The 15779-nt window shown below is 48.5% G+C and overlaps 1 protein-coding gene across 1 annotated transcript in view; it reads left to right on the forward strand.

Moving 5' to 3' along the window:
• RFC1 (replication factor C subunit 1) overlaps positions 1 to 15779 on the forward strand; it is a 742181-nt gene that overhangs the window by 269807 nt on the left and 456595 nt on the right. The window contains exon 6 of the mRNA XM_086963975.1: positions 3087 to 3164. Within this exon, the coding sequence (XP_086820101.1) occupies positions 3087 to 3164 (78 nt within the window). The remainder of the gene's footprint in view (positions 1 to 3086; positions 3165 to 15779) is intronic.

The following is a 15779-nucleotide window of genomic DNA, read 5'->3' on the forward strand; positions in this document are numbered from 1 at the left end:
AATTCTCAGTTGCGTTAAGAACTTTACAAAAGCCGAAGTTAAAATGATATCGTCAGTATGAAGGCATCCTATCGGAGCTTGCCTGCAGCTCCCTATTCCACGAACATTAAAATGTCTTTTAAGAATGGATACTCTCTCAAAATAGGTGCATGATGTTCTCCTCACCAAGTTTGCATAAGTTACAACTATTAAATCTAGTTGGTGGTTTGATTTAAAAAAAATTCTGAATGGCATTTTTAAAAAGGCCGGAAATCCCTTTACTTAGTCATTGTTGATATGCGTGAAATATTGATTTTGGGAAGAGAAACAAGCCTTTCAGGCTGTCGCGAATGGATCGTTCTATTGTAAGTCACCCCTAATTGAGATGAAAAGTTGCTGATAAGTAGCTTTTCCTTCTTAAGCCTCCCTGATACCTTCCTGCTAATGTATGGCTTTCCTTATTTCCGTGCTCTTTTTAATCCGTTTTAGCCCTCTCTTTTTCCTGGGCCTAACTAGCCAGGTAAGAGGCTTCTTTCTTTAACATCAATTGCGAGAGGTGAAGATACTCCCCTCTTCTTACTCACAAGGAAAAAGGGAGATAAGTAGCTGTTCTGATGTTTTCAATCGGGAGTTGTTCATCAGGTTCAAAAAATACTTTTTTTTTAATCCACATCAAACTTGGCAACCTTTAGGCACCTTTTATTTTCGGTAGCTAAACAGAACATTGAGGAAATGTAGCATTAAGGTAGGAGCCAAATGTTGTAAAAAAAAATCTGCCAAGTTTTGGTTTGACAGGGGGGGGGCTGTTCATGCTCCCATGAAGAAACTGAAACGCGACCTGGTAGGTTTTTTGTACAGGCTTTGACTTTATATTAATTTGAGGATGTTAGTTCTTTTTCATAAAGCCTAAAGTAATTTTAGGTTAAGGGAGTCCTTTGTGGTATGTGTGACTCGTCTAGAAAAACTACCCATTTTGTTGAACTCTTGCATATAGTATATGTAGCTTACTGTGCATCTATACTACTATAATAAAGCAAGAACTTTCAGGCTTTGAGGCGGGTAAACTCGGGAACCACAGCGCCAATCTACACACCCGATACACTGTTGAAATCGTCAGGGTGTGTAGATGGTTATAGGCTATATACATTTTAAAAATAAACGTTATTTAAAAAGTTATATTAAAAAAAAAAGTAGTCCCACCAAAGTAGCGCCGGCCGCGACAAGTGTCCTGACATCAGGAGGAGCGGCGTACAGCGCTGGGAGGAGCAGTGACGATTAGCGCGGGGAGCAGCGGACATGAGCGGCGATCGGAGGGCAGGCAGTGAGGAGCGGCGGCGGGGAGGAGCGCTAGGGTGAAAGCGGAGGCCGAGAGGAGCGGTGAGCGAGCCACAGGAAAAAGAAACATGTGCAGGTAAGTGGAGCGGGTAGCAAACAGCCCATTACCGGAGGAAAAAGCGGCGGCAAGGACGTGGGCAGTGAGGAGCGTGCAGGTTAAGAAACGTGTGCAGGGCGCCAGCGGCTGCGGAAAAAGATATGTGGAGTGGGTAGCAAACAGCCCATTACAGGAGGAAAAAGTGGCGGCGGGGACATGGGCAGTGAGGAGCGTGCAGGTTAAGAAACGTGTGCAGGGCGCCAGCGGCCGCGGAAAAAGAAATGTGGAGCGGGTAGCAAACAGCCCATTACAGGAGGAAAAAGTCACAGAAACGTCTGCCGGTGACAAAAAGTGACGTGGGCAGTGAGGAGCGTGCAGGTTAACAAACGTGTGCAGGTTACAAAAGCCTCCAAAAGTAAACATACAGCCATAATACTGCACTACGTCAGGGCAGGCGGGGGCCCTAAGCCATGATTGCTCCCGGACAAGGTCGAGACGGGCTGCTAGTTCTTTATCTATAATTATTCTTAAAAGCTGATTAGTCCTACCTGTGCGCTGCCCTTTAGAGCACTTTTACAGCAGAGAGAAAGAACATCTCTCAATAGAATGCATAACAGAATGCTTATGTAACGCCATTTTATTTCTTTCACCATTATCCTTTAAAAGCACCAGGATAAGAAAACAAAAAATCCCATTACGAAATGAATTATAGGTTTTAAGCACATAATGCAGCTTTATTGTCAGTCCCGTTGCTGGGTACAAAAAGTATTTTCCTGTGTTGAACAATCTTACTGAAACAATTATGAGTCTCTGAACATCTTTGAGTATGGCCAGAAAGAACCCAAGCTAAGTGCAGAAGTCTTATCCATGTGAAAGGAGAATGTCGGACAGACCATTTAATGTTTAGTTTCTTGTGTTTTGAGCTTGGTAAGAAGGAACTATCCTGACCTGGATCTTGGCAATGCTGCAAAACTTGTTGGTAACAATAAAATGCTGGTTTTTATGCTACTTTGCTTATAACCTTAGATTGGATATCACCCGCACTAAGAAGATGTTTTTGGCCATTACAAATTAGAACGGAATTGGGCATAAATGACAAATAGGATGAATACGATATTAATTTACCGTCCAGCACACTAGCAGCATCCTTGTTATCACACGATAATCATACCTTACTTTAAGTATTTTGAAGCCCTTAATAGTGTACTGAAAACATTAGCGTTTTGCTGTTAGTCTTTTCAGGAAGGTAATGGTATCATGCTTTACTTGCACATATATTCTAAAGATTGGGGCATGGTTCATGTATGTTTGAAGGTGCGTATATTTTTACATTGCAACTTCTCCACCTGAGGATATAGTCAACTTTTCACATCTCATCAGGCCCTTGTTTATCTACTCTGGCCACTTCATCCACTGATTACTCATTTTGACATATAGATATACATTGCTGTTCTAGATAACAATGAGAAAACGATTGTGCGACATCATGTCTCAACAATGTCAAGTTGGTTTCAGAAAATCCCCAGCTGAATATGAAATGACCTGCTGACTAATGAAATCTTGCTTGCAATGAGCATAAATAAGATACCATGTTGTCTTTTTGTGGGGAGAACATTTTAGTAAATGAAACGGTGAGCTGATGTACATTAATTGTAATAATCTTGGTGGTAACACCTGTGTTTGTTAATGTGCTTAATATTTTTAAGTTGTATTTTCTTCTTTTTCGTCACTGCAGCCTATAGATGGGGCGGGTGATTCGACTCTGGATGACGCGACTATCGCCAAACAGCTGCAGCTGGATGAAGATGCTGAGGTAATGTTTGCATTTCATGTATGTGTTTTCTGTCCTTTCTAGCAGCCGTTTGCTGATTCTTGATTTATTAGAAACTTTTGCTTAGTTCTGCCCTGAAGGGATCCACTTGTAAGCACAAGATGAGAAGAAAGTAGAAAAAGTCTCACAAATGATTCCATTAGGAACAAGAAATGTCAATAGGTATGGCCTTTCTGACCTATTGGCTTTGCCAATCACGATTGCCAGTGCTGAACAGTAGTGACAGAAAGAAGTGCTTTGTGTGGATGCTTTGCACCATCAGCAGAATTAAACCAGCATTGGCATAGCCAATAGGTCTCGCCTTTGGGACCTTATAAGTGTTTAGGTTCGAGGCATGTGGGCTGCTGAATTCATATCTGTGCATAGATCGCCGCCTAGTGTTGGGTCCGGATGATTGCACATTGTTGTCCTGGAAGAGTCTTCGAAGTATCACGAGATAGGTGGCTCCTCCCCTGGACTACAGTGCGCATGGGCATCGCCTCCATCCCCAGATTGTTTTTTTCCGCCATTGGGTTCGGATGTGTTTCGGTTCCCTCTGTCGGAATCGATAGTTGTTAAACTTTTTCTACTCGAGACCAAAAGGTCTTTAGGCTGAGCGTCGGTATCGTTTCGTTCGGGTTCTTGTCTGTCTCTCAGCTCCGAACTCTTGCTACCCATCCGCGTGCTCTCGGCGCGGACGGGCCTACTCTACGCTCCAGCTATGGAACAAACTCCGTTCAAGAGGTGCCCGGTGTGTACCACCAAGTATTCATACCTCGACGTGCACCCTGTGTGCAACAAATGTTTGTCACCGGACCATGACGAAGCCAGATGTATGGCATGTTCGAAGTTCCGGTGTAAGAAAACTCTCAAGATTCGTCGGGCCGCTAGACTCCAGGCCCAGTTATTGGCTACACCGGCGCCCCCACCAGACAACATCTTCGAGGAATTTGTTGAAGACGACGACGCCATACAAGTTTCGGACTCTATTCCCGCGTCCGAGGGGGATGCCTACGACGCGGGTGATGAGGACTTTGACGAAGCCGGCGACGAGGTAGGGGACGACGATAGGGCCATTGCCACCGTGGGGGATAGCTCGGAGGAAGAGCATCCCCAAACAGACTCAGAGGTCAACCCCCTTCATGCGGCCCAGGTCGAGGGATCGCCTTCGGGCCTTACCCAAGACCTCGTCGTTACTAGTCCAACAGCCCCGCCTCCGGGCCCGGTCACGGACATTTCTGAGGCGCCACTCCAAAGAAGCGTCAGGGCGACGCCGCGGCCCAGGCTCCGCCGGCGCCGGCCCTCGGGGACAAAGAACGTGAGGTGTCGGCTCCGAAGAAGGTGCCTTTCGCCGAACCGACTCCCGACTCAGGAAGATCGCTCGAGCCAGTCAAGCCCTCTCCAGCCTTAACCAAAAAGGTCGCAGAATCCCTGCAGCGGCTTCGGAAGGACACTATGGCTCCCGAACCAGGAAACGTGGCGCCGAAGCACACGCCTAAGCCTGCGAAGGCGCAAACGCCTATCCGCTTTACCCTGCCGCCGAAGTCGACGCCGAAGGCTTTCGCTCCGAAGCATGGGGCAGGCGGGCCCTCGAAGCAGAAGAAGAGCGTCGGGAGGTCATCATCGACGCCAATACTGGGAAACTGTCTCTCCTCAAAAGGAAAATCACCACGGAGCCGGTGTTAGAACATTTTCGGATTCCTCTCAAAAATAAGAGGGACTCTGCGGGGACTTCGGCCCCGATAGAGCCTATGTCTCCACAAGCCTTAGAACACTCGCCAACGCGTTCCAATGCAGGGGATGCTGACGATGAGGACGTCGAGTACAACTATCCGGCGTACTCGGATCCGGAGGAGGAGCATGAACCTTGGTCTGCCGGAGGCGACCCAGAGGACCCGCAGTCGGGCCAGGAACCGCAGCTTTTTGCGGCCAAGACTTCACCGACGGAGGACTCGGCAGCCTTCAACGCTTTAATTGAGAGAGCTGCAGCTAACCATGATGTCGAGCTGCACTCAGACCCTGTGGATGTGGACTTTTTATTTGACACTTTCTCAGTGGCTGAAAAGTCAGTCAAGACACTGCCAATGCTCAAGGGAGTGCTGAAGCACGCATCGGAGGTCTTCAAAGAGCCCACCCGGGCGCGTGTCATTAACCCTCGCATTGATAAGAAATATAAGGCAGCGCCCTCGGATCCAACATACATCAAGGGACACTTGCCACTGGATTCGTTGGTTGTATCCAACGCTCGGAAGAGGGCGAACTCGCAGACCACTGGTGACGCTCCTCCCCCAGACAAAGAGTCTAAGATATTTGAGGCCTCAGGGAAACGGATTGCTGCACAGGCAGCTAATATTTGGCGAATCTCAAACACACAGGCCCTACTTGCACGCTACGATAGGGCTCATTATGACACCTTAGAATCACTGCTGCAACACTTGCCTGACCAGTACAAGGAGGCAGGAGAAATGTTAATTCAAGAGGGAAAGCTCATCACAAACGCTTCCATCAAGTGTGCGCTGGACGTGGCTGATACAGCCTCCAGGGCCATCAACACTAGCGTGTTGCTTAGAAGGCATGCTTGGTTTCGGATATCAGGGTTCAAACCGGATATACAAACAACAATCCTGAACCAAACAGTTAATCCTGACCACCTGTTCGGCCCAGAGGTGGATGCGACACTGGAAAAAATGAAAAAAGATACAGACACTGCCAAGTCTATGGGGGCCCTCCAGTCTCAGCAGTTTCGGAGTCGTTCCTTTCGCCGCTCCAATTCCAGGGGCACCTCAAGGGGTCAGGCATAGCAGTCCACACAGTATTATAAAAGTAACACCCAAACCTCGTACACCAACAAGGGTAGAGGTGGCTACAGAGGCAACAACGTCAAGGGCAGGGGACGTGGAAACAACAGCTCCAGGTCCACCACCGCCAACAAGCAGTGACGTCTTGTCACTGCCCCCCGACCATACAACACCGGTCGGGGGGAGACTCCAGCAGTTCCTGCCCGCGTGGAAATCCATCACCACGGACAGGTGGGTCAAGTCTCTTATCCACTACGGTTACTGTCTGGAACTTACTTCCACTCCACCAAACATACCCCCAAGGAGCCGTCCTATGTCCGGCGAGCACTTGCACTTGTTGCAGCAGGAAGTTCAAGTCCTGCTGCAAAAAGGGCCAATAGAGCTCGTTCCATTGCAAGAAAGGGGAACAGGGGTTTACTCCCTGTATTTTCTAATCCCCAAAAAGGACGGATCCCTCAGGCCCATCCTGGACCTCAGGCCCCTCAACTGGTACATTCTCTCGGAGCACTTCCATATGCTCACGTTACAGCAGGTACTCCCTCTGCTTCAACAGGGGGACTTCCTGGCTACGCTGGATCTGAAAGATGCATATTTTCATATCCCCCTGCATCCTTCCCACAGGAAGTATCTCAGATTTACGATTCAAGACCAGCACTACCAGTTCAGGGTTCTGCCGTTCGGGGTCACCACAGCGCCAAGGGTATTGGCGCTGGCGACTGTGGCGGCGCATCTCCGACGCCAAAACGTCCACGTCTACCCCTACCTGGACGACTGGCTCATTCAAGCAAAAACAGAACAGCAGTGCGTCGACCACGTGTCCCGCACCATTCATCTCCTGCACGATCTGGGATTCTCTCTGAACTACCCGAAATCCCATCTCCAGCCCGCCCATGTGCGACAGTATCTGGGCGCGACAATAAACACTCTGGCAGCCACTGCGCAGCCAAATTCAGTGAGAATCGCCAGTATCCAAACGCTGATCCAACGATTCAGACCCCAACACTCGCTTCCAGCGAAAGTGTTCATGCAGTTGATAGGCATGATGGCCTCCTGCATCTCCATTGTCCCGCACGCGAGACTACATATGCGTCCGCTTCTGGAGTGCCTAGCACGTCAGTGGACTCGGGCTCATGGGCAACTGACAGACCTAGTGTTGGTGAGCGGTCGGGCATACAACTCTCTGCATTGGTGGAATCCACAAAACCTTTGCAAGGGCCGACCATTCCAAGAGCCTGTGCCACAGATTATCCTGACGACAGACGCTTCTCTCCAGGGATGGGGAGCGCATGTACTCCACTACACAGTGCAGGGACTATGGACACTACAGCAAAGGAAGATGCACATCAATGTGTTGGAACTGATGGCAATCTTCATGGCCTTGAAGGCGTTCAAAGTACATCTGTGCAACAAAGTCGTGTTGATCCGGACGGACAACATGACGGCCATGTACTACATTCAGAAGCAGGGAGGCACACACTCTCCGCAGCTGTCTCATCTGGCTCAGAGCATGTGGAAGTGGGCCATTCAGAGGAACATCTTCCTCATGGCAGAGCATCTCCCGGGCAAGGACAACCAGATGGCGGACCTGCTCAGCAGGCACAGCCATCAAATGCACGAGTGGGAGATACATCCATCAGTACTCCAACCGTACTTCCAAAGGTGGGGTCATCCAGAGATAGACCTGTTCACCACAAAGGAGAACGCAAAATGCCAAAGCTTCGCCGCCAGGTTCCCACACCCGCAATCACAGGACAATGCGATGTGGATGAACTGGTCAGGCAGATTTGCGTACGCTTTTCCCCCAGCACCTCTGATACCGCTGGTGGCACGCAAGCTCAGGCAGCACTCGATGACTCTCATCCTGGTTGCTCCAACGTGGGCTCGCCAACCGTGGTACACCACGTTTCTGGAACTCTCCGTGGTACCGCATCAAAGGCTTCATCTCACTCCCAGCCTTCTGACGCAGAGCCATGGCGACATTCAGCACCCAGATCCGCAACAGCTCAACCTGGCGATCGGGCTCCTGAAGTCTAGAGTTTGGCTACCTCAATCTTCCTCCCGATTGCATGAACATCATTCGGGAGGCAAGGAAGCCCACTACTAGAGCTTGTTATGCGGCTAAATGGAAGAGGTTTGTCATTTACTGTGTTAACCACGATATTGGCCCCCTAGATGCTTCCATTCAAAACATCATTTGTTACCTGTTCCACCTGTATCAATGCAATTTGGCGTACTCTTCCATCCGCATTCACCTGTCTGCTATGGCAGCATACCTCCAGAATAGGCAACACCTGTCACTTTTTAAGGTCCCTGCTATCAAGGCTTTTCTGGAAGGACTCAAGCGTCATTCCACCAAGGACCCCACCAGCTCCAGAATGGAACCTCTTTGTGGTTCTTACAAGACTGATGGGTCCTCCCTTCGAGCCACTGCACTCTTGTGAGCTTCAGTTTCTGACTTGGAAGGTTGCTTTCTTAGTAGCAATTACATCGCTACAGAGGGTTAGCGAGTTGCAGGCGCTCACCATCCAAGAACCTTTCTTCCAAGTGCATGCTAACAGGGTTGTGCTCCGCACTAACCCTAAATTCTTACCCAAGGTTGTATCTCAATTCCATATAAACCAGACAATTGAGTTGCCGGTGTTTTTCCAAAACCCAGAGACGCTGGCGGAGCGGATGCTCCACACCCTTGACGTTAAGAGAGCCTTGATGTACTACGTGGACAGGACAAAAGATTTTCGCAAAACCAAGCAGCTTTTCGTTGCTTTTGCCACACACCACAAGGGAAACGCTATCTCCAAAGCTGGGATCGCTAGGTGGATCGTGAAATGCATTCAAATCTGTTACGCTAAAGCTAAACGCACTCTCACTATCCCACCAAGAGCCCACTCCACCAGGAAGTTGGGGGCCTCTATGGCTTTCCTAGGTAACATTCCCTTAGAAGATATTTGTAGAGCAGCCACATGGTCTACCACACATACTTTCACTAAACATTACTGTGTAGACGTGCACTCCAAACAGCAGGCAGCTGTTGGTCAGGCTGTTCTCAAAACACTTTTTCAGACTGCTGCAGCTGGCACGGGCGGCCGCCGCTAATGGAGGGACTGCTATGTATTCTATGCACAGATATGAATTCAGCAGCCCACATGCCTCGAACTGCAAATGCTACTTACCAGTATGCATCTGTTCTTGGCATGTAGGGCTGCTGACATTCATATCGCCCACCCTCCTCCCCGGCGCCTGTAGCAGCTGCAGTATTCATATATATATATGCTCATAGCATGGTCATCACTCACATACTTCACTCCATCTCTGCCAATGGCTAAAAACAATCTGGGGATGGAGGCGATGCCCATGCGCACTGTAGTCCAGGGGAGGAGCCACCTATCTCGTGATACTTCGAAGACTCTTCCAGGACAACAATGTGCAATCATCCGGACCCAACACTAGGCGGCGATCTATGCACAGATATGAATGTCAGCAGCCCTACATGCCAAGAACAGATGCATACTGGTAAGTAGCATTTGCATTATCCAGCACAATATCCTTGTTGCAACAACATCAAGTGTTTCATGGATAAACACTTATAAGGTCCCAAAGGCGAGACCTATTGGCTGAGCCTTTGTATTTGTCCTATGTTGCTCAACCTTATCCGAGGGATATGCTAATTTTGAACATTTTGTTTGCCTTTGTGTAGCACCTCTGGTCATTTTGTAATGGATTTATGCTGTAGTATATATCCAGTGTATTGGGCATCTATTTCCTGTCAGCCTAGATGGTAAGGTCTTACATGAACATATTGTGAGTTATAACTAGGGGCTAGAGCTGCTAATGTATTCATAGTCGGTGTTGTGGCTACCTACAGTACACTCTAGAAGTGTAGATCTATATTCTTGTGGCCACTTCCAGTTACTGGCTATTATTCTATGGTGTTATAATATTTATCTTAATGACACTTTTACTATCTATGTACATTTAAATATTACTTTCTGTGTAAGTCACTTGCACAACTCTAAACAACTGCTTGTTGGTGGATATATATGTGCTAGAGTGTGTAGGTCCTAACTGGGTTAGTGGCTATGACTAGGGGTTTAGGGATCTTTCTAAGCTGTTGCTTTTCACTGGGTGGGCACATTCAGAACATCTGTGGTTAGCTCCTTTGTTGGTTTTGTTTTCATTTAATGTTGCCTGATTTGTCTTTGCTAATACTGGAGTATGCACTGAAATATCCAGCGATGTGCAATGGGTTGCAAAGAGGATATATTCCCGCCGTGCTGTGGGTACCAACTCCCTTGGGTCTTGTTCTCAGTGGGCCAGATTAAGTAAAGCAATACCTCTGCTTTGCGTCTGTAGGAAACATATTTTAGAAAATAGGGTTGGTGGTGTTTTGAGCATCAGCATGTCAGTTTGGGGTGAGTAGGTAGGTCCTAGATAATGAGGTTGAAACATTCTTGTTTCTGCTCTGGTTGCTTCTCCAAAGTGCACACACAAGAGGTCATTGAAGCAGGCCGGGGTAGATTTGTTGATGGTCCTGAAGACCGGCAAGGAACATGGTACAGCCAGGATTCCCTACAACTAGAGTGCCTCCATTGCAAATAGAGCTTAGGACGCATGTAGATAAAACTAAGCCTGGCTAATCACCCTTAAGGTTTAGAAGTTGTTGAATAAACACTAACTCCTTAGTGGCTTTGTAGCGTGTGTGAGCTGTATTGCAATTGGTTTTGCACAGTCAGCAGCTGAACACGACGGGTTCTTTGGAGGCCCTTAATTGTACTTACTCCTCCGGACTCCTGTGTGGTAAAAAGTTGTTGCATGTCCTTTCTCGACTATCCAGTCAATAATGTGCGACTTTCCAAGACATTAGAACAATTAATCTGATATTCAGTGGCATTCTGAGAGTTAATGATCTGCACATAAGCAGCTTTTCTATCCTTGGGATTGACGTACATGCGTGTGAGTTTTCTACCGTTGTTTAAACTCTGATGTGAATGGCTTACTGCACTGTTGCAATTTTCAGCTTTCGAAACAAGGATATTAAACCCCCAAACTTGCATATCTTCAAGGGATTGGTGAAGGGCTGAGCGCAGATATAGTTAGATGCGGACAACCCAAGCATCTCTCCCTAATAATAACCCACACTTTGTAAGTTAACTCTTACCGAGTGCTTGGTTGCATCTGAAGGGTTATAGCACTCTATACATGTATGCAACATAAAATATCTGTTTCTTGTAGGCGTGCAGAGCGGGCCTGGCGCAAATCCTATAATAGCGTGAAGAAAGTTCTGTACTTGTCCACGGTGAAACTATATCACCGGGCAGTGTGCAGAACCCGCGCCGCCTTCTATGCCGCACAATTCAGGACCAGTTCTAACCCGTCTAAGGCTATCTTTAAGGTGTTGAAAGATCTTACTGCCAAAAAGGTAACTACGATCCACCAGAGCTCTGTTGAGCACTGTGAAAAATTGGCGGATTTCTTTCTGGAAAAGGTCAATGCCATCTATCGGGCTTTTCCGGTGGCTACTCCTTCGGCTAATCCACCTCTCAAGCCGTTAACATCAGAGGAGTTGCATTCTTTTCCTACTTTAACACCTGAAAGCCTCGACAAATTGGCTCATCAAGTGAAGTCGGGGTCCCCAGCGGATCCGCTTTGCCCAGCTGTGTTCAAAGACTTAGCGGTACATGACACCTCACCACTATGCTCTTTGATCAATACGTCGCTTACATCCGGCGTAGTCCCACTGAAGTGGAAACGAGCCATGGTCCGTCCTATTCTTAAGAAACCTAACTTGGATGGTAGTAAGCCCGAGAGTTATCGACCAATCTCACTCTTACCGTGGCCTGCTAAGGTGACTGAGGTGCATGTCAACGCGGTCCTCTCGGAACATCTACTTCATGCTGATGTCCTCGATATGACGCAGAATGGGTTCAGGGCCGGTCACAGCACGGAGACGGCTCTGCTATATATGGTGGAGCATCTTCGCTCCGTGCTCGATGCGGGGCAAACGGCGGCGCTGGTGCTATTAGATCTGAGCGCCGCCTTTGATACCGTATCGCACCCGATCCTTCTGCGTCGTTTAGAGGAGGTTGGTGTCACCGGCATCGCTCTCCAATGGTTCCGGTCCTTTTTAGCCAATCGGGCCTTTAGCGTGACCGTCCCGCCGTACCAGTCCAATTACCATCCGCTGGGCCTGGGGGTCCCCCAAGGCTCCTCGCTGAGTCCTACGTTGTTCAATCTTTACGTAAGGCCGCTAGCTGAGGTTGTCAGGCAATGGGGTATGACAATGGTGTCATACGCCGATGATACCCAGCTAGCGGTCACGATCAGCGGGGATGCCGATGTCGATGCCCCCAGGTTCCAACAAGGACTGCGGGCGGTCGCCGGCTGGATGACGTCCAACTGTCTCCAGCTGAACGCTAGTAAGACCGAGGTCATGATTTTTGGCAAACAACCGGAACTTTGGGGAGAGAGATGGTGGCCAGGGGATCTGGGCCCTACTCCCATCCCAGTCGCCGAGCTTAAAAACCTCGGAGTCTGGCTGGACCCTTCCCTTACGTTTGCCTGTCACACCAAACGTACGGCGGCCTGTTGCTTTGGTATCCTGCGCGGGCTCCGTCCGGTGCTCAAGTTCTTTGATGCCTCCACTAGGCAACTCATGATCCAAGCCACTGTCATCTCTAGGCTGGATTATGCGAGCTCCCTATTGGTAGGCCTGAACCAGGCAGAGATTGGACGCCTGCAACGGATCCAGAATGCCGCAGCAAGATCGGTGGTAGGACTGCCTAGATCGTGCCCCACCTCTAGTACTCTGCGTTCATTGCGCTGGCTCCCGGTGGCTCAGCGGATCCAGTTTAAGGTCCTCTGTGTCGCCTATAAAATTCTGAAGGGGTCCCCAGCTATGATTCTTGCTACACTTTTGGCCCATTACATTCCAGCCCGAGCTTTAAGATCTGCTGATTTAGAACTGGCTGTTGTCCCGCGCTTCAAGCGGAGCAGGGCCGGCGGGCGCTCCTTTCAAGTCCGTGCGGCGGTGCTTTGGAATTCCCTTCCCCCGGCGATTCGTGCCCTTAGGGATCTGCTCTCCTTTCGCCGTGCGGTGAAAACTTTTTTATTCCCTTAGTTTAAATTTGTCTGTTTTATTGTTTCGTTGTGTTGTGCAGCTGCCTTGTCGGGCGCCAGGACACTCCTTTGCTGGAGCATCTGTGCGCCTAATAAAAACGCATAACATAACATAACATTAGTATGTATTGGTTCATTTGGCAAAAGGTAGCAGTTGTTCTTGGAGAAATAAAGTGCTCTCTCATAACGTAATCCGAGTCTGCTACAGCACTTTGAATATATAAATAAGCGTGTATTCGTTTTGGGGCGGTCGTTCATTGAAGCTAGTCGATGCAAGTGAACAGCAGACGAGGAAGCCTCCTTACAAGGAAAGGGCAGCCGATCTTTGTCCTCGAGCAGGCCCACCGGCGGCCCACGGGAGTTGAGGGACTTGCAGGCACGTCTCCCCCGGAGCGGACTGGCTGAGGAGACTGGCTGGAACAGGCTCGGGGCACCGCCGCCCTCCGAGGCAGAGAGGAAGGGCGCCCGCCCGACGACACATCTAAACAGTTGCTGCCGCCAGGAGCCAGCCTGAACAAATATGACTCGGGCAGCGTGTGAACGTGTAAAACGCCCGCGGAAGTGGCTCGCGTGAAGACACTGGCATCGCTTTGTTTCCAAGACGGCGCTTTGGACTTTCACGAGACATTGCTGCCTGCCCCCTTGCAATTTTGTTTGTATTGTTTGATTTTGCGTCAGCTAGGAGGTCTCTATAAATCCACTTTAAGGATGGTACAGAAAGTGGATGAAATGGTAAACAAACATGTCAAAGTAATGTAGTGAAGGCATGGATTTGGAAAAGATGTACAGGAGACACACGCGAGGTGCCGTGGCAGTGAAGTCTGTGCTGCAGAGTGACGCGATCTGTGGAAAAAGTCATGCAAGGGGGGAGGGAATTGAAGCGCGGAGAGAGGCACGTAAAGCGCGTGCCTGCGCACATGCACTCAAGCTCTAAGCCGGCCATGGCAGCATCTGGTAGCACTTTTTTTTACCCCTTACTAAAAGTCGAGCAAGCAGCGCATGCGCTGCTCTTGGCTCGACCTAAACGCCATAATGATGAAGCTGGCCTAGTTTGTTGTAGAATGCACCCACATGCATCACTACTCATGCATGTGCATCCGACATGATGTGGTTGCCATTTTATTTTTTTATTTACCATTCTAAGATGGCAGACTCCAATTTTGCAGTAATAAATAAAACAAAGTAATGTACATTTTTGCAATTTTCTATGGGAACGGCCCCCCCATCCTGAAGGATATGATCAGACCATACATTCCATCCAGGCACCTTCGCTCTAACCAACAAAATCTCCTTATAACACCCAGGACCAACAAAGCCCGATCTGGGGATCGCCTTTTCTCCCGAAATGCAGCAAAGCTGTGGAATGCCCTTCCGCTATCACTTCGCTTAGAACCCAGCCTGCTGGCGTTCCGAAAACAGCTAAAAACAGCATTGTTTCCTAGGCCATAGACCAGCCTTCTCCATCTCTCAATTTCTGCATCACCCTTCTATTTAACATCAAGCGCTGGGATGCTTCCGAGTAGCCATGCGCTATATAAGAGCCTTTCAATTTCAATTTCAATTTCAATATTCGAAATAGGAGCAGCGTGGCAGCAAATAGCAGCTACCAAGCCCTCTGAATAATTTAAAGATGAGCATTTTCTTTTAAAAGAACGCAACAGGAGGGTGGTGGAGCAACGTAGGAGTGCATAGGGAAAAGTCTACATGAGGTGGAGCAATGAGAAGTTGACAGGTGAACACTAGAGGCGCTTCGAGCTGGGTGAAAAAAATATTTTAAAAAACAAAGCCTCTGAGGTGTGGGGGAAGCCATGAATAAACTGGAAGTAGAGGAGAGGAAAATAACGTGGAGTGCATGGATTGAGTACATATGTGAGGGGCGAAACAGCAGAGTACGGGTGAACAGAGCAAAAAAATATAGTGCTGAAAGAAAAAAAACAAGTAATTCCCTGAGAGTGAGCAGTGAAAGGATACAAGCCATCCAATCATATCCTCCAAGAAAGGGACAAACGCAGAAGAGGAACGAAATCCAGTGAATAAGAAGCCAGTAAATGAGTGACAAGAAAGCCAACTACTAGTAATCAATGGCCCAAAGCCATCTCTGGGTTTTGGTATATTCCAAAATATGTTTTTCAGCAACCGCTAAAAGCTGTCTGTAGATGTGACCTAAAATGTCAATGATCAGGAGACTTATGTCTGCATTGGCACATTTGCAAGTAAGTCTTTCGATTCTAGGCAGCTTGTTATCTGCCAATACTTCCAGTTTTAAATGTGTTTTGTTACTTTCTACCAGTTACTTGGACCTATGGGGCCTTTAGTGGAAAACTTGTTTGGCAGTGGTTAAGGGTTCACCTGAGTGTCACCACAAGGACTGTTCTTTGCTAAGTGTTAATGGGCTGTTCCTGTCAGTGGGTATTATCAGTGGCGGCAGGCACGGATCGGGGTTGGCAAGGCGGGGGCGAGGAAGGGGAAGGGGGTAAAGTAAAGCAAAAAATAACTTACCTTTGCTCCTTGCCAATTCTCTTAGTTGTCCCTCTGCTCTGCAGAAACTTGGAAGCAGTGTTGTTATCGATCTGAGCGCCGTGGTTTGGCGCTCAGCTAGGGAATGGGGACCTGGGCATGTTCTCCACTCAGGCTGAAATGCAGCATACATGGAGAACATGCAAAATGCGCATGACTGTTTGGCCGGCCCAAGAGGGCTGGGCAAACA

This window comes from Lissotriton vulgaris, chromosome 3_2 (genome assembly GCF_964263255.1).
Source record: "Lissotriton vulgaris chromosome 3_2, aLisVul1.2, whole genome shotgun sequence".
Taxonomy (NCBI): domain Eukaryota; kingdom Metazoa; phylum Chordata; class Amphibia; order Caudata; family Salamandridae; genus Lissotriton; species Lissotriton vulgaris.